The sequence below is a fragment of the Magallana gigas genome, chromosome 7, assembly GCF_963853765.1.
Source record: "Magallana gigas chromosome 7, xbMagGiga1.1, whole genome shotgun sequence".
NCBI lineage: Eukaryota > Metazoa > Mollusca > Bivalvia > Ostreida > Ostreidae > Magallana > Magallana gigas.
Genome location: NC_088859.1, coordinates 10,948,110 through 10,970,881, shown reverse-complemented (window position 1 = coordinate 10,970,881; position 22,772 = coordinate 10,948,110). Strand labels below are relative to the sequence as shown.

The window sequence follows — 22,772 nt, the reverse complement described above, 5'->3', positions numbered from 1 at the left end:
AGGTAGAACTTGTTTCAGATCTCTCATTTTCTAATCCATACATGCGTATACATGTACTAGTACTCTGTCACCATCGCCGGTGCCATCATCATCATCATCATCATCATCATCATTTATGAATTGGTTTTCTTTACTAAATTAGCAATTTGTGGTGGTCGTTATGGTCAATCATATCTTACACTTTAATTAACTTATTGTTTATTTATTTTTTTTTTTTTTACAAATATTCAAACAATAAATTGCTCTCTTTGATGGTTCATTCTGGTAAAAAGAAAGCGAACATAGAAAAAAATGTAATCTTTTTAAACGATCATATAAATTTTGCGTTATGTAACTTTACAACGTGACACAAAGCTGTCAACTGTTAGAATCTTCCTGGTTGTCGCTTTAGAAATCAATATATACATCGCATTTTGCATAAACAATTTTTTTTTTGGGGGGGGGGGGGGGGCTGAAAATGAACATTTTCGCGTCAATGTCTACGAGCTTGACCAAATCACCTCCAACAATGAAATAATTGTGAGTGTTTGTAAACGAATACTGATAAGTATATACCTATTTATCAGTTTATATATGTACACCGAACCTTACGTTACAGTTTTGTATGACTATATCTGGTATACTTTCGTTATAATATTGACATGTTTGGCAGACCCCCATCATTAGTAATATCACACAGAGTCAAATATCAGTAGTTCCTCTGTAGGGACAGGGCTCTAGATTTAGCGGGAGCATCGATTTTCTACTCATGTTTCAATCATGGTCTATACTACTTGTGTGACAGTATAGACACGTGCTTGCCCTCTGTCACGCGGAATTACTCCGTCATCGCTAACAGGTATGTCCTACTTACTAATATATAGTCAAAGTTAAAACTTATAGATGTACACACATATATTAATCTGAATTTCCGCGACTATTAATGGTTTAAAGATCCTTTCTTTCATTGATATCAGAAGTGTTTTAACATTCTGCGATGATTGAAACCGCTTCAAACAATGACTGAGGAGAAGGGTCGATCTGGACCACTCATTTATTTACCTCCCCCTACCTTTACAATGTTCCTGTTGTGGTATATACCTCTACTAAAATACTGTCTTTAAGTTTTTAGCCTTATCTCCGGCCGATACACGTATTCACGTTATGATTTTGCAAAGTGAAAATTGACATAACACAACCGAAAAAATCTATATAATGACTATTTCTCTTTTTATTCTACCGTATCAGAAACATTTGCTATTGATTTTCTTAAGTCAAAGTGTGAAATGACATGTTTTGACCCAATCATCTGCATCAAATCGAGTTTGGGGAACACTTTGACTTTATAGTATTGCAGGAATTCAGTATGTTCACTTATGGCAGCTGATGAGGCCCAGTGGGACAGCTTTATTTTTCCGTGATGAAAACTTTTTATCGATTGGCCTTACTTTGGTAACAAAACATCCGGGGAAATCACCGATATCATGTAAATACAGTAATCAAATGGACCCCGATTTCCTCTCCTTTCAGCGACCACAAATCTCCGACTCTGGTGTACCGTTCACTAAATAAAGGCGGTAAGTTTTTAATTCGAATGAGATTGGAGATATGCTGGTATAATCACTTACTACGCTCGAGATCAGGATTAATGCGAGACGATCTGGATTGGTAATGAAATATTTAAAACAGCAGCCGATTCCAGGCCCAGCTTGTCGCGGGGATAAATTGGCTGGTGATTTATATATACCCTGGAACAATCACGAGACACTTCCTGGTGAAATCTAATTAGGGGTGTTCGATTGATTACAGACTTTTTTGCGATCTAGGATTACCCATGTTATTTGCACCTTGAAGCGACAAGTCTGAAATTCATGCATTTCCCTTTACCATTAACCTTTTTGTACTCTTTGTTTACATAGATAATTCGATTGTTAAACGATGTGAGATCAGCAACATGGAATAACAGATAAAAAAGGTTAGTACAGCCACACAATTGTAATTCCCTTATGCATATTTCATTTTGGATTGTTGAGTATAAATTGCCTCATTATTTCAACCCTCTCTTTGACTGGTATGCTTCTTGTGTTAGGGGGTTAGAATGTGGAGGAATGAATAATAATGGACCACCGGAGACACAGTTTTTTTCTGCCTTAAAAATTAAATCAATGGAATTCTTCCAGTGTCTAAAGATGCCAGGGGGTGTCAGCAAAGATCGATAGCAACATCCATATGGACTTTTAAACAAGTTAATTCACATTGATTTATTGATATATTGGATTTTTAATTATACGTTTTTCTTTCGAAGGGTTCTTCTAAAATAAATCTCGTGTGAGGAATGACTTGATCGCACCAGAAGGGATTTTTAGACAGGGATGGCTGGTAGGTCCAACTTTGTCTTCCAAACTTCCAAACTGTTGTTTTACTGTCTTGAACATGTGTATGGTTATTAGGAAACCTTGTTACAATTTACACGTCCTCTGCTTCTTAGATTTACATACCTTCTGCTTCTTCGATTTACGTGTCGTCTGTTTCTTTCTTGATTTACATGTCGTCTGCATCTTTGATAGACACGTTGTCGTCTGCTTCTTCTTTGCAGAAGGACTGAGTGTGAGGACGGTGGTAGAACGTCTGCTTCAGCGGGACATCCCGGACCAGATCGGGGAAACCTCGGGGGTGCAGTTTGAACTGACAGGGTAATTATAAGTGCATCATAAGTATGAATCATCATAACATCATTGATCTTCTAGGTACTAGTATGTCGTTCATTATGAAATAATTTTTTCTCTTTCTTTTCTTATAAAAATTGTGGCCCATGATTGAAGAACCTTTATGCTTCAAATAAGCTTTTGATTTTCTTTCTTTCTTTTTTTTACATAATTATAAAGATTTTTTTCAATGATTTGCAATTAATTTGACATCATATTGCCATAACTGTGTTGTGTCACCAGAATGCGTACAACAAACCTTCATCTCCCCTCCGCCGCCATGAAAAATGACGTCATCACCACCAAAGGCGGTGGCGTCAGCATGGTGGGCAAATACCGCTTCACCTACGGCAGATTGTGAGTTGTAAAATCAGTTGCATGCTTCCCCTGTATTGATATTCTTACTGCTTGAATTGTACAAACACGTCTGTTATAAAGTTGATAGTTCGCCAGTATAAGGGCTGAATTATTATATGATCTTGTATGTTCGTCGTAGACTATCAGGCGATGGAGATTTTGACGTCATTGTTTCTGGTCTCTCCCTAGTCATCAGTCCTCCAATACGTAAGTTTGAATGAAACATTGTGAATTAGTTCTGTTTTGCTTAGTAACTACTGATGGTTATGTGTTGCTCTGAACGTTCATCTGTTACCATCGATTGATTTTTGCAGGCCACCGAAATCAAAACGCACGCCACCCCCGAGTAACCCACGTTAATTCGCATGGCGACCAACGAAACCCCAACAACGCCGACCGTGATACCTTAATGAGGCTTGTCCACCATGGTCACGTGGAATGTACGGCTAGGAGTGTCAAGATCAAGTTCCGGGGGAAGTCGGCCCGGCTTTGTGGCTTTCTGACCAAAGTCTTCTCTCGGTGGATCATCTCACAACTCCAAATCAGCGTATGTAACTTAACAATTGCCATTTGGTGGTTCAATAGTTGTTTTCATCCATGCCGCCTCACATGTAGGATATTTTTTTTAAACATTTCCCGAGTTTATATAGGGATAGGAAGCTTATAAGGATGGTTCTAATGTTTGGCAAACAAATGTCCCAAAGGCTTAATCATGATGTTTAGAACTCTTACACCAACCTTCTCTTTTTAGACAGCTGAATTCGTAAAAAGTTGGTTCCGAGAAGAACCAGACATGTCTTCTATTGCCCTTATGGGTGAGTCCGATTTCTATGATAACATCATACATACTTCAACTACTATATAGTATATTATTTACAGATATGATCATATTTTGAACTATTATTTTTGCAGCGCTCTTCGCAATGAACGACGAAAATGCAGTGGGTAAGTGACTAATCGAACACTGCTTGAATATAAGGCTTTTTTTATTTATAAATAACATGGTCATGCATGTATGTTTTAAATTTTGTTTCAGAGGAGGAAGAGTTACAAAGTCAGTGCTGGAGATTCCGTAGAAGAAGAAGAGCGTTACAACATTAATTTGAAATTATTTTGTGACTCTGTTTTGCATAAGCTTTACATTTTTTTATTATCATTTATATTTATATCATTTTTATTGCGAGATGTTTGTTACTAGTTGATATTTTCTCAACATAAATATTATAACTAAATAAACTTTTACAACAATTTGATTTCTTGTCGCATACTTTTTTGCTATGATGTCTTTTAGTTCATTTCATTGTAATGGTCGAAATGTTACAACAGCCGATAGCAAAAAGCAAAAATGTCCAAATATGTTTAATGATCAATACCCATTAAATACTAGTATTTAACTTGCTTTAAAAAGCTAACATGAATTTCCTTTGAAACACTTTTTTCTGCAACTCGCCAACATCTGAGAATGTACCCATTTCGACAAACCCAAATCTGATCAGAGATGAACAGTCAAGAGGACACTGACTTTTGTGGATTTCCAAAATTTCAAAGGATTATATGCATATGTCTATTCATTTGATATCGTGTGATTAATGCATTAAGATCGTATTAGTGCCGCATTGTAATTTTCTTCTTTACAATCCCAACGTTGAAGTTGGAATTTCCATCTTTAAACTTAAATCTTAAAATTTCCAACATTTTAAAGTTGAAATTTCCAAATTTAAACTTGATTTTTCCAGCCTTAGAGTTGGAATTTCCAGCTTTGATCTTGGATTAACTTTGAATCAACTTTAAAGTTGAAATTTTCAAATTTAAACTTGATTTTTCCAGCCTTAGAGTTGGAATTTCCAGCTTTGATCTTGGATTAACTTTAAATGAACTTTAAAATTGGGATTATCAACTTTTATCCTAAAATTTTCAACTTAAGAATTGATTTTTTTTCCAACTTTAAAGTTAGGAATTCCAACTTTTATCTTAGAATTTCCAGTTTGATCTTGGATTAACTTTGAATCATCTTTAAAGTTGGATTTCCCAAATTTAATGTTAGAATTTCCAACTTTAAAGTTGATCTTTTAAACTTTAAAGTTTGAATCTTGAAACTTACAAGTTTAAAGCTTATATTTTTCCAACTCTACAGTTAATTGGAATTAGCTGGTATTCCCAACTTTAATATATGTTAAAATTTCCTTTAATCTAGGAATTCTAACTTAAGGCTTCGTTTTTCCAACTTTAAAGTTGGAATTTCCATTTTAATCTTCTGTTGTTATTTTGATAAGTTTTTTTAATTTATTCGAATGTCTTTTAATAAGTGATCTTTATCAATGCCATGTAGATAAGGGCACGATCAAAATATACAAATTCCAAGGCTTTCTTTTGATCTTAATGGTCTCTTAGTGAGCTTCTTTCTAACCCTGCATTTACCTTACGACACCCTCTTGTTTTAAATATTAAGATAACATTTCATTTGGAATTGGAATTTTTTTTATTTAGAGTTGGAAATTTTAACTTAAAGCTTTAAAGTTCGAAATTCCGCGATTAAAGTTGGAAAAAGTAGGAAATTCCAACTTGAAAGTTGGAATTTTAAAGAAAAAAATTACAACTTGGCACCAATACGCTTCCGTAATTCATACCGTGTTTGGCAATGATTTAAATTTGCTGGCGAGAAGGGGGGCATTCTTGGTCTTTGAGATGGATCCTCTGGCTAATTAAACAAGACTTTCTTTTGCAGTATTGCATCACATACTAGTAGTACAGTTAAAAAAAATCGACTAACAATGAACTGGCAGCTACAAATGAGGGACAGTTTCCGATACTCTTGTGTTATCCGTACGTAAATTTTTCACATTTTCAACATCATCTCCAGAACCACTCGGCCAATTTTAACCAAACTTGGCACAGAACATTCTTAGGCAAAGGGGGTTCAAAGGGCCATGCCCTTTTTAAAGGGAGATAATAAGGAATTATTTAAATTTGTTGAGTAAATCTTTAAAAATCTTTTTCTCAGGAACTATTTGGGCAGGAAAGCTGAAATTTATGTTAAAGCATCCCCAGGAAGTGTACATTCAAAGTTGTGAAAATTAGGAACCCCATGAGTAGGATGGGGCAAGATTGGTTGGGGTTCAAATTTTACATAGGAATATATATACAAGAAAGTATTTAAAAATCTTCTTTTTAGAAAACAATCAGCCAGAAAAGCTAAAACATGTAGGGAAGCACCCTCAGGTATGGTAGATTCAAGTTTATTCATTATGAACCCTTGGGGTAGGATGTGGTCACAACATGGAGGAAGGGGGCAAAAATTTACATAGGAATAAGGAATATATAGAGAAAAAGCTTTTTAAATCAAATTCGATCAGATCAAAATCTAGAGGAGTAGGGTGGTGTCCCATTGGGGGTCCAATTTTACAAAGGGAAAAATTTTAAACATTCACAAAACTGAAATGTTATAATATATGGTTTTACTTATATGCAAGCATTTTGACATATTGCTGATTCTTTAAAATTGTTTAGACTTTGGCTCCTGGACGATTCTTGGGCATCGCAAGGGGTTCAGATTTTGATGTAGGTTAATATTCCATATGTACATATACTAGTAAACAACTGCTTTGGATATTTTTGAAAACTGCAATTCTCAGCATGTGATATGACTGTAAAATCATCCTGTTTAAGATGGGATTGATTACTAATGTACGAAAATCAGGGAGGGGATTTTTATTTATACAAGATCTAGCTACATTATACTATATTGTTCAGATAGTTGTATTATTACTCCATTAAGCTGATTTTATCATACCTATTGTTCCTCAGTTGAGCAATGCGACCCGTATATTAATACTGGCCCTCTTTTCAATGAATACTCAGTATGCAATTTCTCCTGAGCCATTATAATGAACCATGCTGTGAATATCGAGGCGCTGTACATTTATGTATTTTTCTTTCATTTTATAGATAATGTGCATTCTGTATATAATAAAATATATTGATTTTAATTTCCTTATTTTGCTGCGTCCCAATTTGCAACCAATCCATACTCAACTAGGTCTATATCTAGCTGAAACTGTTTATATTTATCACAATGTACAATGACCGCGGTATGATGAAATGTACTAAATGTGCGGATCCAGAAAAAATTCCCATGGGGACTGGAAAGGGGGGGGGGGTTGCCAAGGGGTGGAGGCTTACTGTCGGTAAAACTCTGAACAAAACATTAAGGAATATTTATTACTCACTTAGAACTCAGAACAGAAAAATATTGGGGGTGGGGAGAAAGAAAGGTGAAAACATATAGTTCACTTGTATTATAATACAATTCTTGTGACACTTCTTTTTTAGGTTATGTGTATAAACAATGAAGTACATGTATAACATTATATAAATAGTGCCTGTTTGGAAGGATAACTGTTGAAATTGACACCCCTCGAAAACCATTGTCAACCGACGCGAAGCGGAGGTTGACAATGGTTTTCGAGGGGTATCAGTTTCATCAGTTACCCTCCCAAACAGGCACTATTTATTTTATTTTATTATACTTTCATGTTAAATACTGAAATTTGATTGGTTAAGACGCAGTTGGTAATCCGTTCTATTGCCCCAGCGTTAGCAACGCACTTGGCAACGGGTAACACAACGAATTGTTACATGTGCGTATATTATGCGGGTACGTACAGCAGTTACCCTCCCAAACAGGCACTATTTAATATTTACTATACTTTCATGTTAAAGACTGAAATCTGATTGGTTTAGACGCAATTGATAATCCGTTCTATTGCCCTCAGCGTTAGCAACGCACTTGGCAACGGGTAACACTATATAAATAGTGCCTGTTTGGGAGGGTAACTGTTGAAATTGACACCTCGAGACAATCATTGTCAACCGACACGAAGCGTACGCGCATAATATACGCACATGTAACAATTCGTTGTGTTACCCGTTGCCAAGTGCGTTGCTAACGCTGAGGATAATAGAACGGATTATCGACTGCGTCAAAACCACTCAGATTTCAGTATTTAACATGAAAGTATAATAAATGTTACATGCGCGTAAATCATGCGCGTACGGTTAGCCGAGGAATTCACTTCATTTCTATATAAAAGCAGTAAAATTTTCTCTAAAATTAAGACATTCAGTATATTAAATATTAAAAAGTGCCTGTTTGGGAGGGTAACTAATGAAACTGATACCCCTCGAAAACCATTGTCAACCTCCGCTTCGCGTCGGTTGACAATGGTTTTCTTGGGGTGTCAATTTCAACAGTTATCCTCCCAAACAGGCACTATTTAATATTTACTATACTTTCATGTTAAAGACTGAAATCTGATTGGTTTAGACGCAATTGATAATCCGTTCTATTGCCCTCAGCGTTAGCAACGCACTTGGCAACGGGTAACACTATATAAATAGTGCCTGTTTGGGAGGGTAACTGTTGAAATTGACACCTCGAGACAATCATTGTCAACCGACACGAAGCGTACGCGCATAATATACGCACATGTAACAATTCGTTGTGTTACCCGTTGCCAAGTGCGTTGCTAACGCTGAGGATAATAGAACGGATTATCGACTGCGTCAAAACCACTCAGATTTCAGTATTTAACATGAAAGTATAATAAATGTTACATGCGCGTAAATCATGCGCGTACGGTTAGCCGAGGAATTCACTTCATTTCTATATAAAAGCAGTAAAATTTTCTCTAAAATTAAGACATTCAGTATATTAAATATTAAAAAGTGCCTGTTTGGGAGGGTAACTAATGAAACTGATACCCCTCGAAAACCATTGTCAACCTCCGCTTCGCGTCGGTTGACAATGGTTTTCTTGGGGTGTCAATTTCAACAGTTATCCTCCCAAACAGGCACTATTTAATATTTATTATACTTTCATGTTAAATACTGAAATCTGATTGGTTTAGACGCAGTTGGTAATCCGTTCTATTGCCCTCAGCGTTAGCAACGCACTTGGCAACGGGTAACACAACGAATTGTTACATGTGCGTATATTATGCGCGTACGCTTCGCGTCGGTTGACAATGATTGTCTCGAGGTGTCAATTTCAACAGTTACCCTCCCAAACAGGCACTATTTGTATAGTGTTACCCGTTGCCAAGTGTGTTGTTAACGCAGAGGGTAATAGTATATAAATAGTGCCTGTTTGGGAGGGTAACTGTTGAAATTGACACCCCGAGGAAACCATTGTCAACCGACGCGAAGCGGAGGTTGACAATGGTTTTCGAGGGGTGTCAATTTCAACAGTTACCCTCCTATACAGGCACTATTTGTTTAATTATACTGAATGTCTTAAAGAAAATTTTATTGCTTTTATATAGAAATGAAGTGAATTCTACGGCGAACCGTACGCGCATAATTTACGCGCATGTAACAATTCGTTGTGTTACCCGTTGCCAAGTGTGTTGCTTACGCTGAGGGTAATAGAACGGATTACCAACTGCGTCTAAACCAATCAGATTCCAGTATTTAACATGAAAGTATAATAAAACGGATTATCAACTGCGTCAAAACCAATCAGATTTCAGTGTCTAACATGAAAGTATAATAAATCATTTTGTTACATGTATTTTGCTCATAAAAATTAGAATTCCCCTGCCTTTATATTTGAATCTGAATTTTTGGATTTAATTTTGAATTTTTTGTCAGTATTTGAAACATTCGTTTTCTTTGTAGAACCCTCCCCCCTTTTTTACGTGTTTTAAAAAAAATGCATATCATAGTTATCATCTTCCGCAGCATTAGACTTATATCTAATGTTTACATAAACGGTTGGAATGCTGGTAAATCTGCCTATCTACATGAACTTTTGAAAAAATGAAAAATGCAACTGACACGTGAAATGAATTTATAGCTTATATAAATCATTTCTTTACATGAGTTTCACATATTTTCGAGGGGTGGGACCCCGCCCCCCCCCCCTTCCCCTTCCCTTATACATGTTTATCTGTACATGTGCATGCATGTTTACAATCGTGATAGATGTAATTAACTATAAATCAAACATGCCATTTCAATTGAATTTTGCCTTGATGAAATAATCAATGGTGGTTTATGTTTATATATTTCTTTTATTAAGTTATGAGACATTCCCCAAAACTGTTGGACATCCAAACAGGAAGTTTGAATGACGTCAGATCAACCCATGTGACTGTGTGTTGTGGTTGAAAGAAACAGGGAAAGTCGTCGAGTGTGTGCTGAATACTAAAAGAGTGTCAACAGCTGGCAACGGGTTAATCTAGGAATAAACATTTTTTGCAAAATAATGTCATCCCAGGGCACACCACAACAAGTACTTTCAAGCCGGGAAATTCCTAAAAGAGTGGTTTTAAACGACTTATCTCAACTACCTCAAGATTATAGTACCACACCAGGAGGCTCCATTTTTTCGACAACACCTGGAGGTAGATTAATTTGATCATAATTTAACTAACAGTTATTTTATCTGTATGATGATTTACATGGTTTAACTTTTAATGCATGAATTTACTGTAATGGTATGTGTATTACGATGTAAACAACAAATGATTTCTGTTTTCAATATGGCTGACAAACACCACGTGATATTTGTTTTCTTCGTCAAAAAAGAATGTTTAGGGCCGTTTAAAATGCTTTGTTTTAGCAACTTTGCATCGAATGAAGGAATAAAAGCATTATTTGACTTGGGATGATTTTCATTTGCATTTTTTATTGCACAAGCTCGACCATGTGCTCCGTGCTGTGCTGAAACGTGACGTCACAATGTTTTGTTGCTGCAAGTGCTTTACGTAAATTCTGACAAGCGGCAAACGTTTTATCATTTATTGTTGACATATATATGTGTAAAGATTAATGCTGTCAAGTTGTTTATAATAATTTCTGCAAAGAATATAAAATTAGTTCGCCTTTGATGGATGATGAAAGCATGATAAAGCATGAAATGACCCCAAACCTCTTTCTGACCTGGATTAAATACATGTAGTGATTTTTAGTTTAACTAATTATGCCGGTGTGTGCATAAATTTGTTAATTTTTTTTCTTATTTGAAACTATTCTACAACTATCTTTTAGAATGTGTGTTGTCAAATGAACGGGTGTGACCTACTTGTTATGACATAATTATGTCAGGGCACTGTGCACTCCATTTTGAACCGACCCAGATATTGCATTTGTCAGCAGAATTCTTGACAATCTTGTTTGTTGTCACAAAACAATCAGATTGCTTTTAAAGACTTATATAGTCATGTACATTTATATAGACTGTCTTGGTGCTGATGTCAAATGTTATGATCTACCAAATCAAACAAACATATTTTGCTCTTGTTATCATATTATGTATCATGTTATGAAATCAGTTACTATTTATATGACTACCTATCTATTTTACACAGTTTTTTAGGAAGCTAGAAAAAAGAGGAATAAATTTCAGAAGATATAAATGGATCTAGAATCACATTGTTGAATGATTATAATGGTTATGGTTTATATTTTAAAGGTTCACTTAAAATTTACTAATTAGATGAACTAATTTTAAATAGATAATTTAAATAAATAAATTAAGAACATGAATAAATTTCTAAATGCAGGTACGAAGATCTTCTATGATAGACATTTCTTACTTAAATGTCGAAACTCTCCATTGACTAAGAGTCCCCCTGCAAACATGGCTAAAATCCCTGGGATCACCACACCCGGGGTCGTAGACATCCCGAAGGAGAACGGGACACAAGGAGCCATTCAGGACGAAAACCAGAAGAAGAGAGGTAATAAGGAGGGGGAGAGGGATAAAATACTCAGGTCCTCAGTCATTGAACCACAGGGGGCATCATTTTAACAATTTGATAAGTCTTGGATACACAATATGCTATGCAAACATATCTGCAATGGTTGAAGTTGGGTCTTAGATATAATGAGGATTGTACCGGTATGATGTCATAGGATATTCTATATAAAAAAAATATTAATAGTGTGATCTTCCAAATATGGATTTGCACATTCAGTCTGACTTGTAGGATTGTAAATTGCAAGAAATTAGAGGTTGTTTTTTTTTTGAAAATTAGATTTCAGAAGTCTCATCAGCTATTTTGAAAAGTTTTGATGAGCTTTCTAAGTACATGTAGATATTAATATGAACGACGCGTGTTGTTTAAGTTGTGAAATAATTTGTCTTTCCAGAGGGACATGAGGAGCAGCCTCAGTTTGAAATGGACATCTAGATACACACTACCCAGAATGCCTTTCAGTTTTCTACAGGACTAACTTTTCAGAGGATGTCATTGTTTAGGATTTTTTGGTATATGACTGTGTAGATAACTTTGTCATGACAAAGTCATATTTTGTATTTGACATGTTATAGTGTTACTTATAAAATAGTACCTCCCTTTTTTGTACAATTTTTTTTCTTTCTACAGAGAAAAAAAATCCAAATGTAAATTGTATGATACTGTACCTAATACACATACAAGGTTTGCTTCTATACAGCTTATTTCTTCTTGGTGCTACTTGGCGTCATTTTCAAATTACCATAGAAATTTAATTTTGGTGCAAGATGATCATGAACTGTGCGACCAAAGAGATTATATATCAAATATGTTTTTAATTGTTACTCCACTTTTGTAACATAGATTACTTTAAACAAATCTGTACAATTAATTTTGTAAAGCTGCAGTACAATGATTTTAGACTTTGACTTTGTTTGTACAATGTTAACTTTGAACGATTAACTACAAACCCAGTACAAGTGTAGAATTTCAGGTTTCGTAACTCTGTTCCGTCCCAAAACTAATGTTAAACTGTTGTCATAAAGTTGTATTTCTACCTGATCTACTGTATGCTGTACTAAGATAAGGTAGTGGAAGTACAAAGACTATTCTATGAATTGAACATGATGCAATACTAAAGGTAATGATACTAATCTAACAGAATAAATTTTAGACATTTCTGCATTCTAGATAGAAGATAAGAGTGCCAGGTTTTATTTCGTTTTTGTACATTCTGTTAGGGAAAATAAAATTGCCAGTTGTTCATTTGTGAATATGTATTAAAGATGAGGACTTGAAAAGCATTGTTGGTGGTATAGCATGATCTCAACTTTTTCGGCTTCCTGATTGGTTCAGGACCTGATGAGTTCAGTTGAACTCAAATCGAACTCTGACCTACATTTTGTTAGAGATTTTTTTGTGAGGATTTAGTGCTCTTCATTTGTTTTTGGTGCATATTTTGTTAAGACTTTGTCTGTACCTCAAGACATACTTGCTGAATTGAGAAGATCTGGGGAACATTCCATGCCGAGTGGTAACATCAACGAATGTGACACAGGGCAGCAGATTTCCAGGGATCCTTTCAAAAGCTTTCGTGAATTATGCAGGTGTTATGTTTTTCCTCTGTAACTAAAATCAGTATCAAATTTGTCGTTATTAAATGAGTTTGAAAACTACTTTTTGTTTCTTTTGTCTATGTAAAGCATATCTTCAGACAGAGTTATGAGAATTAAGTTATAAAAAAACTGTGATTCCCACTTTTACTGTTTCAAACACCCGTGCCAGATAGCTCAGTTGGTAGAGCACCTCACTAGAGATTTAGGGAACTCGGGTTCGAAACCCAGGTCTGGTCGCATATTTTCTCCCATCCCGTCACATAGCATATACTTTCTCATTTATTTAAATTCCAGATCAATTATATTTAAGATGAATTTTTAAGCATGAATTTTCTATTCATAGAATTAACTACAGCATGGTTTTAAAAGGGTGTGCATTTGGTCAAAATTATAGGTACCTGGTAAACCCAATGAAAAACAAGAGAAAAACTGTCAATGTAACAGCAAACTGGGTTTTCTTTTGTGTGAACAGTATCCATAATCCATTTGTCGACCCTTAATTAACTAAATGTGCAGTGGGGATAGGATGGGGGGGAATGAAGTTTTACATAGTAATATATAGAGAAAATCTTTGAAAAGCTTCTCACAAACCATCTGGCCAGATAATCTCAAATTTTTGTGGAAGCATCCTTGGGTAGTGTAGATTTGCTCAGGTGAGTGATATGGCACCTGGGCCTCTTGTTTGTATATGCACATGTCTGATACATGCACAATTGGTGTGCAAAACAGAAACCTTCCTATCAAGAAAACTGTAATAGGAGTTATCCATACAATAGGGGTGCCATCTATGAAATATTTTTTCCAAAAAATGAGCTGGTAGTTTTTCAAAAATCAAAACCCAAGTAATATGCACATCTCTGATTAATGTACACGTACAATTCATCTGCAAAACAAAAACTTCCTATCTTGAAAATTAGGATTTATCTGTACAAAAGAAGTTCCCTATAAGCAATATTATGCATGACTCATTTCAACAGCTGGTAATTTTGCATAATTAAATTATCAAAAATCAAAATCTGAGTAATATCCTCATCTCTGATAAGAATGATTGATCTGCAAAACAGAAACTTCCTACAGATATCTCGGAAACTGCATGTAGGAGATGTCCAACAGTGATACCCTTTTCTGGCAGCGGCCTCGCTGCCCGCCCATCATTTTCACCATTTCAATAACCGGATTTTTCCTTCAGAAAACCCGGTTAAAATGTATTTGACTGTCATCTTCAGTGATATGTTAATAAAACTACTAGGAAGTTACTTTCATGGGCTTAATTTCTTAATTTTTCCATCAAGCTTTAAACAGCTAGAATAAAAATAGGCTAGACTTACATCACAGTTTTCTGACCTTGAGGTTCCCTTTAATTCAGGTCCTATGGACTTGTAGTTTATGCAGTTAATAAGCATTGAAGGTTTAGAAGTGTCAACTAAGTGTTTTTGTCAGGAAGTTTTTCTCCATAAATTAGTGATGAAAATCTGACCTACCAACTCAAAATACCACCGTACAGCTCCATTCATCAACACACACAAATGGGGCACCGATGGAAGGTCACTGATTTTTTAAAGATTGTTGAGATCTATTCTCTAAAAGTGACAAAGATTAACTGAAATTTAACAATTATCTCTCAACATACTAGGAAAATTTATATTTATGGCTGTTGTTCATTACATAAACCTATCATGTTCACAAATTGCATGATGTAATTTTTCTAGATGATTTTCTAAATGTCAGTTTGCAAGGTAAATATTTACATTGTTCTTAAATATTTGGTGTAAAACACATTTGCATGGAAATATCCATTTTAATCAACTGTCTAAAAGTATAAAACAAATGCAATAGGAGGACGAATAATTTATAACCATTCGTCAACTTTATTTGACAATTAATTCTAATAGCTGCCAAATTTTATTGGAGTTCTGAAAAATATTCATATGATAAACAATTTACAAAGACAACATACATGGTAGGTTATGAAAAAATGGACTTTAAAAGTGAAATATGAGTAACCACAAGAAACTGAAACACTGGTACACAGAAAAAATGAAACATGAAGATCTAGGAGGCCACTGTTAAAATAATTGCTATGATTATGTAGGACCCGTAGTCAAGAGTTCCTCTGGTATGGCTGTTTGTACTCCATTCCTAAATAATCAAAGATGTCCTCCTCTGATGTCACAGGTAGAGGCTCCCCAGGAGTCCCTGAAAAATCAAAACGGAAGATAATTTAGATATCCAGCATTGTATGTCAAAGACTTTCTGCGTTTGTTGAAACATTTAAAACAAACACAAAATTAACAGTGATAATGCAGTATTGTTTTGACTCCTGTCCTTATTTCGTCCAAGGCAAAATAGAGCGTTATGCTCTTGTAGAAGTTAACATCAACTGGTGTATGTTAAGAATTTCTAAACATTGGTTGGCTACCTGTGCTACCGAGGGGCCGGAGCGTGTATTCATTGAGGGTAAACCCGACCTCCAGAGCATGTGCTCTCATGTTCTTATTGAAGATGTCACTTCCTGTGAAATACAGCAGAGCGCAGTAATACTGGTCATGGGGAATCAACCTGTAAATCAGATTAAAGTAGGAGATCACTCTTCTACCAATAAAACAGAACATCAATTTTCATACTTTAACGACAATATGTAGGTACGAGGCATAACTCGACAATGAAATGACTGAAAATTGATGTCCTACAAATACTGATGAAACCTTTGCATACTTATGTTCTAATCTTTATCTGTATATCTTGTTTTAATTACAAGTTACCTGATGTCTATCCTCCTGAAGCACCTCTCTTTGGAGGAACCTGGGCTGGATTCCAAAACACGACAGACACCCTGAAAGCAAAAACATGTCAATTGTATGAAAAACATGTGAAAAGATATTGTTATACTTTCATGTTAAATACTGAAATCTGATTGGTTAAGACGCAGTCCATAATCCGCTTCGCGACGGTTGACAATGGTTTTCTCTGGGTGTCAATTTCAACTGTTACCCTCCCAAACAGGCACTATTTATATAATGGTACACTTAACAATAAGTACCAGTAATACACTTCCAGTTTAGCTTTCACTGGACCTAAAATTGTAACGGAAAAACCCCACTTCATATCAATGAAGCTGATGCACTGACCATGAATTTGAAGTCTCCGTGGACCAGCGTGTCTGTGATGAGCCCAACCTTCTCCAGTCTCTTCACAACCTGATGAAGCAGGTCTGGCTGTCGACAAAATATTACATAATTTAGAAGTTTATCTCCTAAAAATAAACATACACATGCTGTTGGGGACTTTTCCTTTTTTCTGGGCTCACCTTTCCTTTGGTTTTCGAGGAGTAGTCTGGATGGGTCAGAAGAATATCAATATCTCCACTGGATTCAGCACCTGAAACATATCAACACTTGGAAACTACTATCTTTGCTAACCAAGGGTTTCTGATCTGCACCGCTTGTGAGAAGCGGAGCGGATCAGAAACCCTTGGCTATAGTAAAGATGGGTAACTACAGATATCAAACTTATTAAATTTTATGATATAATTCTTTCAATAAGATGGCACCGACCTCTCCTGAAGCTGCCACAGACTCTGGCCTCAAACTTATCATCCAGCTTCCTGATCTCACTGAAGGCAGTGTCCTGTTTCAAGAGAGAAATACAGTGAATATGAAATTTGTATTGCATAATACAGGGCTAGATTTTCCCCAAATCTAAATAAAACTAGATATTTCACATTCAAGTTTTTAATACCACTACATCAAAATAAAGGATGCCCAGAGTGTTTTATTTCAATTGATTCAATTTGCCCTTGTTATATTAATAAAGCCACTCTACATGTTGTTTCTAAATTGTTTTCATGAATTGGTTTTCCAACACATACCGGTAAGGATGGTTGCTTGTTTTGATTTGGTCCATTTTAAAAATTAGACCCTTGAGAATACATGTACAAGAAAGTAAGACAAAAATATAACAGGATGAAGAAATCTTGTGTGCAATCTGATTAAAATACAGATCTCTACATAAGCGCACAGCGCACTGTGCGCTTATGTAGAGATCTGTATTTTAATCAGATTGTCTTGTGTGAACATATTTGATGTGGTAAAAAAGAAAATTTCTTCTTTTTTTTTCATTTAAAGGACTAATTGGACTAATTTTCCATCAGAGGCAAAATTTCTTGGGTTTAGCCCTAATTCTGGAGCAAAGATATTGTAAAGTTCGCTTTACAATAAAAGAAAAGAGGGACATTGCCTGCGATTGATGTAAAACTAATCAAATCTTGTATGAAAGAAGTGTGGTTTAAACTTCAAAAATTAAAATCAATACGTCAGATTACAATACCTGAATCTGTTCCATTTCAGCTCGAGGAATTCTCTTTTCAAAGTCTTCAAAATGTCTGCCAACAATACATGGATTAAATACTATATGTGTAATTTTTTCATTCAATTTTATGTTAGCTAGCTAATTCTCCCTAATATGGAAGCCAGTAATTCTAATCAGAGTTATCTTTCTTATGAAATAAACAAGTCATGTTTTAATATTAGTGCATATACACAGTATCCCTTGCCATAGTCAGTAGTTAGTAAAACCACTGATTAAATTGTTTTTAAAAATCCAGCAAATAGTTAAGCAGAGAAAGAACAAATTAAATTCAGTAAGAAACCATAAGGTTCCTCTGGACATGTATCTATTTATGTCCAATTAAAGTTTACAGATATATAAGTAGTGGGCATGACTTGTGGTCTTCAAGCTACAACTTACTTCAGTCCAATCTGCTGGTGGTGGTTCAGCTTATCTGGATGTTTCCGCAATTCTGAAAATTTTAAGATGTGGGCTTAGACAACACAGTTTCCAAACAAAAACACAACAATTTCTATGTTTAACAACAACGAGTTATAGGATTTACATATACTGACACTTGTACACTCTGGTCTGTGTAGTTATAAAAGATTAACAATGAATATTCACCTTCTATGGAGGTGATTCCTTCCTGGACCAATTTCTGAGCAGCAGCAGGTCTGTGAATAAAAACATTGATTAACCAGTGATTAATGATACAGTGCTGCAGAGAGGGTGCTTCAATTCAAAGACTATACCATTGATGTACTCTCACTTCAAAAAATAAACCCAATGTCACTCCTCTGAATGGATATTTAAAGTTAAAATCATTAAAATGCATGGATTTGACTGGATTTTTGTTGTTCTAAAGTTATAAAGCAAGATGATCCTCTAATTAATCACACCGGTACTTAGACTCCATATTCTATTAGTAGTACATGCCGTTATTCTTTTACTAAGATCAGGATGTGCATGTTCACTTCAATGCTTATACATGTATCTAAGAAATTTATTTGTCAATAGTTTCAATTGGCAGGTTCTGTGAATTTATACTGGTAATTCAGGAATCACATATCTATAATTAGTACCATACCCAATCTTACCCAATTCCTGTGACCTTGGTGAGCTCATTAATTGCCACACTTGTGTCATCTGCTCTGATCTAAAGTAAAAGAATTCCAAAATGTATACCGGTAATACATATACAGCTTTCAAACTTCCTACACTTATACATTTATCATCAGTAACTCAATGACTTGTAAGTGAACAATGGTTGACTTTCTCTGGAGATCAATTATTAAGAATATTTGTCTATACTGTAGTTACCTTTTCTAATTTCCTCAAGGATCCTGTATCTATATACTCATCTATCTTCTTTGCAATTTTATCACCAATTCCATCCTGTTATCAAATGCCAAAGAATAAACCAGCTGTTATATCTGCTTGTTATGACATATCTAATAATAGTTTCATCTATTCTAATCCATGAGATACAATTAAAAGATATAAAGACAACATTAAGGGTTAGACCTGGATTCAATGTGCAAACCTCTGGGACCCATGATTAAACTACCCTGACCGTAATATCAAATGGGAATGGGAGAAAACGTAGATTTAATCTGAATTCAGACCTTGGCTTTCGTCTAGGTCTAGTCCGATGACTAGAGATTCAGTGGGCCTTGGTTTGAATCCTGGTTTGGTTTGTCATAATTTCTCCCACCCTTTACATTTGGTGCCATGATCTACTCCTGGAACTGACGGAATTAATCCTGCCAGGGAAAGAACCTGGGATGTTGATCTTGGAGCAAAGATAATTTTGAAAAAATATGAGATGACCAGACGAGTTCCTGGTGCAAGATAATATTTATAGTAATAGAGATTTGTTGAGATTGAAAACTTTTGACTGATGTCTCTTGAAGTATTCAGACAAAAAAAAAGATGTCAGATGAGTCACAATTTCTTGCTTAGATTATTTATAAGAGCACCTGATGAGAGATTCTGGGACCCTGGGTTCAAATTTGTTCATTCCGTCTACACAATATTTGCATTGTTCTTTGTTTCAACAGATCTCCTACAGCTGGCCTATACTTGCCAGTTTTTTAGCCTCTGCCCCACTCTTGACACGAGTGGGGTGTTTCGCCAGTACCCCCACTGCCTTCCTGTATGCGTTGTATTTGTGCATTTGTCTGTTGACATTCTTCTCATAGTTGGCCAGTTCTACAACATTGAAAAGAGGAACCGTCAACATTCAGCCACCATTCAAAGCAATGAGATCAGCATTACCTACTCTTAATTAAACCTATTCCGTTCGATAAGTATTCCTTACCCATCAGGAAATCACAAAAATCCTTATTGGGATTTTCTGTCGTTGCATTTTTTCTCTTGCTCATTTTGTCAAGATCAAAATGAGATAGTCTTATCAACCGGCGTTGAATGATGTTGTTATTGTTTAAAAAGGTTTCACTAATGGAACAAAAAGAGAGTTATTACCATGATGGCTATAGTTTTCATTATTTTCTCGAGAAAATACAAAGGTAATGTAGCCTAATTCTTTTGATTTAGATATGTTTTTTAAGTGATGCCAAGAAAAAATATTTACGTCAATCGGAGATAAATTCGCGTCCTTGTCCACATTTTGGTACAGGTACGAACGACAACTCGAACAACGTATTTTCAAGAACATCTAAAATCAAAAAATAATAAAAAAAAAATGTTTAATTATATCAAAACTTTAAATTGTTCATATAAGAGATTTTTTTGATATATAATGCACCCTAATACCCCCTCCCCCCAAAAATTAATAAAACAAACAATGGCATCATTATTTATGGAAGCGGAGTGCCAGGTTGTGATTTTTTATTTAAAATTGTGAAATCGAACTTTAATCTTGCCAACTTTAATATACAAATACAAATATTTCATTGGCACAAACATAATTGCAATAATTGGCAAATGCCCAATATATGAATAAACGGGTATTGTTTTTATTACTTATCAGTATAAAATATATATCATTATATAATATTTCACATTCACATGAGAGGAAAATAGTTCTGACAATTAAGCTAGTGCACGGTTTCTGTAAGATGTACATTTATTGATAAATGAGAGAGTTATTTTTTGCACTGTTGAAGATTTATTTTTTAAACAGAACTTAGCCTTAAGGATATATCTGACATTTTTCGGAAAATTATTTCTAATATGAAAACATGTATAATATATACATGTTTTCATATTACAAACAATTTTCAAAAAATGTCATTACATTATACATTGTGGTTCTTTCAGCTACGTGCAAACCATTCCTTAGCCGTGCATAAAATAATTTCAAAACCCCCAAAACCCATTTTTTAAAATTTGAATTTCTATCCCTGGGCTAGTACTTCTCTAGTTTCTTTATTTGAAAACCATTACGTTCATTTAAATGCTTACAACACTTTTTAATACATTGAAATTGTACATAAAAAATATATAATAAGAAGTTTGAGCATTTAATTTAATTTGGCGACCATCCCAATTAGGGAAGCCGGAAGTTTATCGAAGTACGACGTGCTATATTGTACAGGCAATTGATTTTTTTTTTTTAATTTATGCATCTTAAGCATGAGAATAGCGAACAAATATATATTCTACTCGAATGGTAGGACCAAAAATGTGTGACGGTGGCACCCGCTCTGTTAGAGCGGTATATCATAAAATCACATGACCGACCAGTAACGCCAGAAATAAAATTTTTCTTATGATGAGAAATTAAAACGCTTGGTAACTTGTTTGTTAATTTTCCATATGTCATGTCAATATCGCATATAAGCGTGCGGACAATGCATTTCCGTGACGGTGCAGATATTTAAGCATTGAATCCTTATTTTTTGAAAAACTGCAACGGTGTGTGCATACAAATTGAATAACGCGCGCTAGCGCGTTATGAAAATTTGTTTGCACACACCGTTGCAGTTATGAAACCACATCTTTCAAAAAATAAGGATTCAATGCTTATATTTACGTTATTAAACATTTGTTCTCTTTCCGCAAATATGATTTATTTTAAAAAAATCTCGGCCTTATTCAACGAGAAATGCGCAATTAACGGAAGAGCCATTGGAACAGCCGAATTATGCTGACAAATATAGTGCACAGCGTTTTAAATTCTAATAACACATTTTATTTTTCATTCTGTAATTTGATGAATTTATTTTTGGTATACTAAGAAATTAATCAATTGAATTCATTCAAATCTTTAAAAAATATTTACATCCATGAAATATTAATGAGCCCACGTATGATATTAGGTCGTGATCCGGTTTGAAGTCGGGAGGAGAGTCAGTCATGTTCTGAAGGAAGACTGAGTGTATACATACGCACCAGATTTAGTGATTGGGTCTTCTGTGTTATGCGTAAATATCACTCAAATCTATCAATGCATTTTAATAGGAGGAAAGAAAGTAAATGTGAATATTTCGCAAAAGATTATATAAACAAATTATGAAACTGATAGACTTACTCGAACTAATCGAACACCATTTAAAGACTTAATTTTTAGACATTTATTACGCTAATCTGGATACCGCGGAAAATAACGGAAGAAAACACAAAAATGCATACATGTAGCATAAGAGGATGACACACCATACAAATGTCTATTCTATCATTATAGAGTGTACACTGTCCCCTTCCCCTCTAGACTTACAACATATGTATGACCCCCTCCACCAATGAATTTAGTTAGATTATTTTACTGTTGATAGTTAAACCTTTCTAAATGATTTCACTGTCATATTATTATTTCATAAGTATTCAACTCAAATACACAGACGCGTCACGGTGCAACACCGTTTTATATTTATTTTTCGTAAGCCATTATACTGTTTATTTGACATTATTTACAGAAGATGTTAACTTGATTCACCCTTGCTTATGTATCATATTGATTAATCAAATTATTCTTTATAAGTTTCCGCTTTCTATTTTAATTTCCACGGACAACATACATCCACTAAACTACATGAGTCCTGGGAACTTTAGTGTTCGTTTGGGTAAATAGACGCACCGTATGA

General features: G+C 34.9%; 3 protein-coding genes across 5 annotated transcripts; 2 read left to right on the top strand and 1 right to left on the bottom strand.

Annotated features, from left to right (window-relative positions):
• The first annotated feature begins 679 nt into the window (after positions 1-679).
• On the top strand, positions 680-4,294 carry LOC105341696 (uncharacterized). Of its 3 annotated transcripts, none has more exons than XM_011448347.4 (10): positions 683-838; positions 1,899-1,954; positions 2,285-2,358; positions 2,576-2,672; positions 2,928-3,041; positions 3,181-3,248; positions 3,356-3,588; positions 3,793-3,856; positions 3,954-3,986; positions 4,078-4,294. In XM_011448347.4, exons 3-10 carry the CDS (start codon positions 2,352-2,354, stop codon positions 4,140-4,142), a joined length of 681 nt encoding a protein of 226 aa, XP_011446649.3. In that variant the 5' UTR covers positions 683-838; positions 1,899-1,954; positions 2,285-2,351; the 3' UTR covers positions 4,143-4,294. The 3 variants fall into 3 exon arrangements, with proteins under 3 accessions (XP_065922775.1, XP_011446649.3, XP_065922774.1); XM_066066702.1 differs by lacking the exon at positions 683-838 and adding an exon at positions 1,347-1,556 and having other exon boundaries at positions 1,899-1,952; positions 2,284-2,358; XM_066066703.1 differs by lacking the exon at positions 2,928-3,041 and having other exon boundaries at positions 680-838.
• Positions 4,295-10,178: 5,884 nt separating this feature from the next.
• LOC105341698 (eukaryotic translation initiation factor 4E-binding protein 1) lies at positions 10,179-12,404 on the top strand. Its single transcript, XM_011448351.4, has 3 exons — positions 10,179-10,444; positions 11,606-11,782; positions 12,195-12,404. The coding sequence occupies exons 1-3, from the start codon at positions 10,306-10,308 to the stop codon at positions 12,233-12,235; spliced, it is 357 nt and encodes a 118-aa protein (XP_011446653.1). The 5' UTR covers positions 10,179-10,305; the 3' UTR covers positions 12,236-12,404.
• Positions 12,405-15,278: 2,874 nt separating this feature from the next.
• LOC105341699 (DNA polymerase beta) lies at positions 15,279-22,764 on the bottom strand. The gene is made up of 15 exons (XM_034455850.2): positions 22,625-22,764; positions 20,318-20,401; positions 20,045-20,181; positions 19,811-19,935; positions 19,045-19,119; positions 18,822-18,880; positions 18,349-18,398; positions 18,142-18,193; positions 17,722-17,776; positions 16,950-17,022; positions 16,703-16,773; positions 16,524-16,610; positions 16,158-16,228; positions 15,815-15,954; positions 15,279-15,591 (listed from the first exon to the last, which is right to left on the bottom strand). The coding sequence occupies exons 2-15, from the start codon at positions 20,350-20,352 to the stop codon at positions 15,497-15,499; spliced, it is 1,125 nt and encodes a 374-aa protein (XP_034311741.2). The 5' UTR covers positions 20,353-20,401; positions 22,625-22,764; the 3' UTR covers positions 15,279-15,496.
• Positions 22,765-22,772: the final 8 nt, after the last annotated feature.

Coding starts and splice junctions, on each gene's coding strand:
- LOC105341696 (XM_011448347.4), top strand. Junction 3,042..3,180: donor CGCTTCACCTACGGCAGATT/GTGAGTTGTAAA, acceptor TGTTCGTCGTAG/ACTATCAGGCGATGGAGATT. Junction 3,987..4,077: donor GAACGACGAAAATGCAGTGG/GTAAGTGACTAA, acceptor ATTTTGTTTCAG/AGGAGGAAGAGTTACAAAGT.
- LOC105341698 (XM_011448351.4), top strand. CDS start 10,306: ATGTCATCCCAGGGCACACCACAACAAGTACTTTCAAGCCGGGAAATT. Junction 10,445..11,605: donor TTTTTCGACAACACCTGGAG/GTAGATTAATTT, acceptor TTCTAAATGCAG/GTACGAAGATCTTCTATGAT. Junction 11,783..12,194: donor CGAAAACCAGAAGAAGAGAG/GTAATAAGGAGG, acceptor TTGTCTTTCCAG/AGGGACATGAGGAGCAGCCT.
- LOC105341699 (XM_034455850.2), bottom strand. CDS start 20,352: ATGTGGACAAGGACGCGAATTTATCTCCGATTGAC. Junction 20,182..20,317: donor CGAATTTATCTCCGATTGAC/GTAAATATTTTT, acceptor TTGTTCCATTAG/TGAAACCTTTTTAAACAATA. Junction 15,592..15,814: donor CCGGCCCCTCGGTAGCACAG/GTAGCCAACCAA, acceptor TTGATTTTTCAG/GGACTCCTGGGGAGCCTCTA.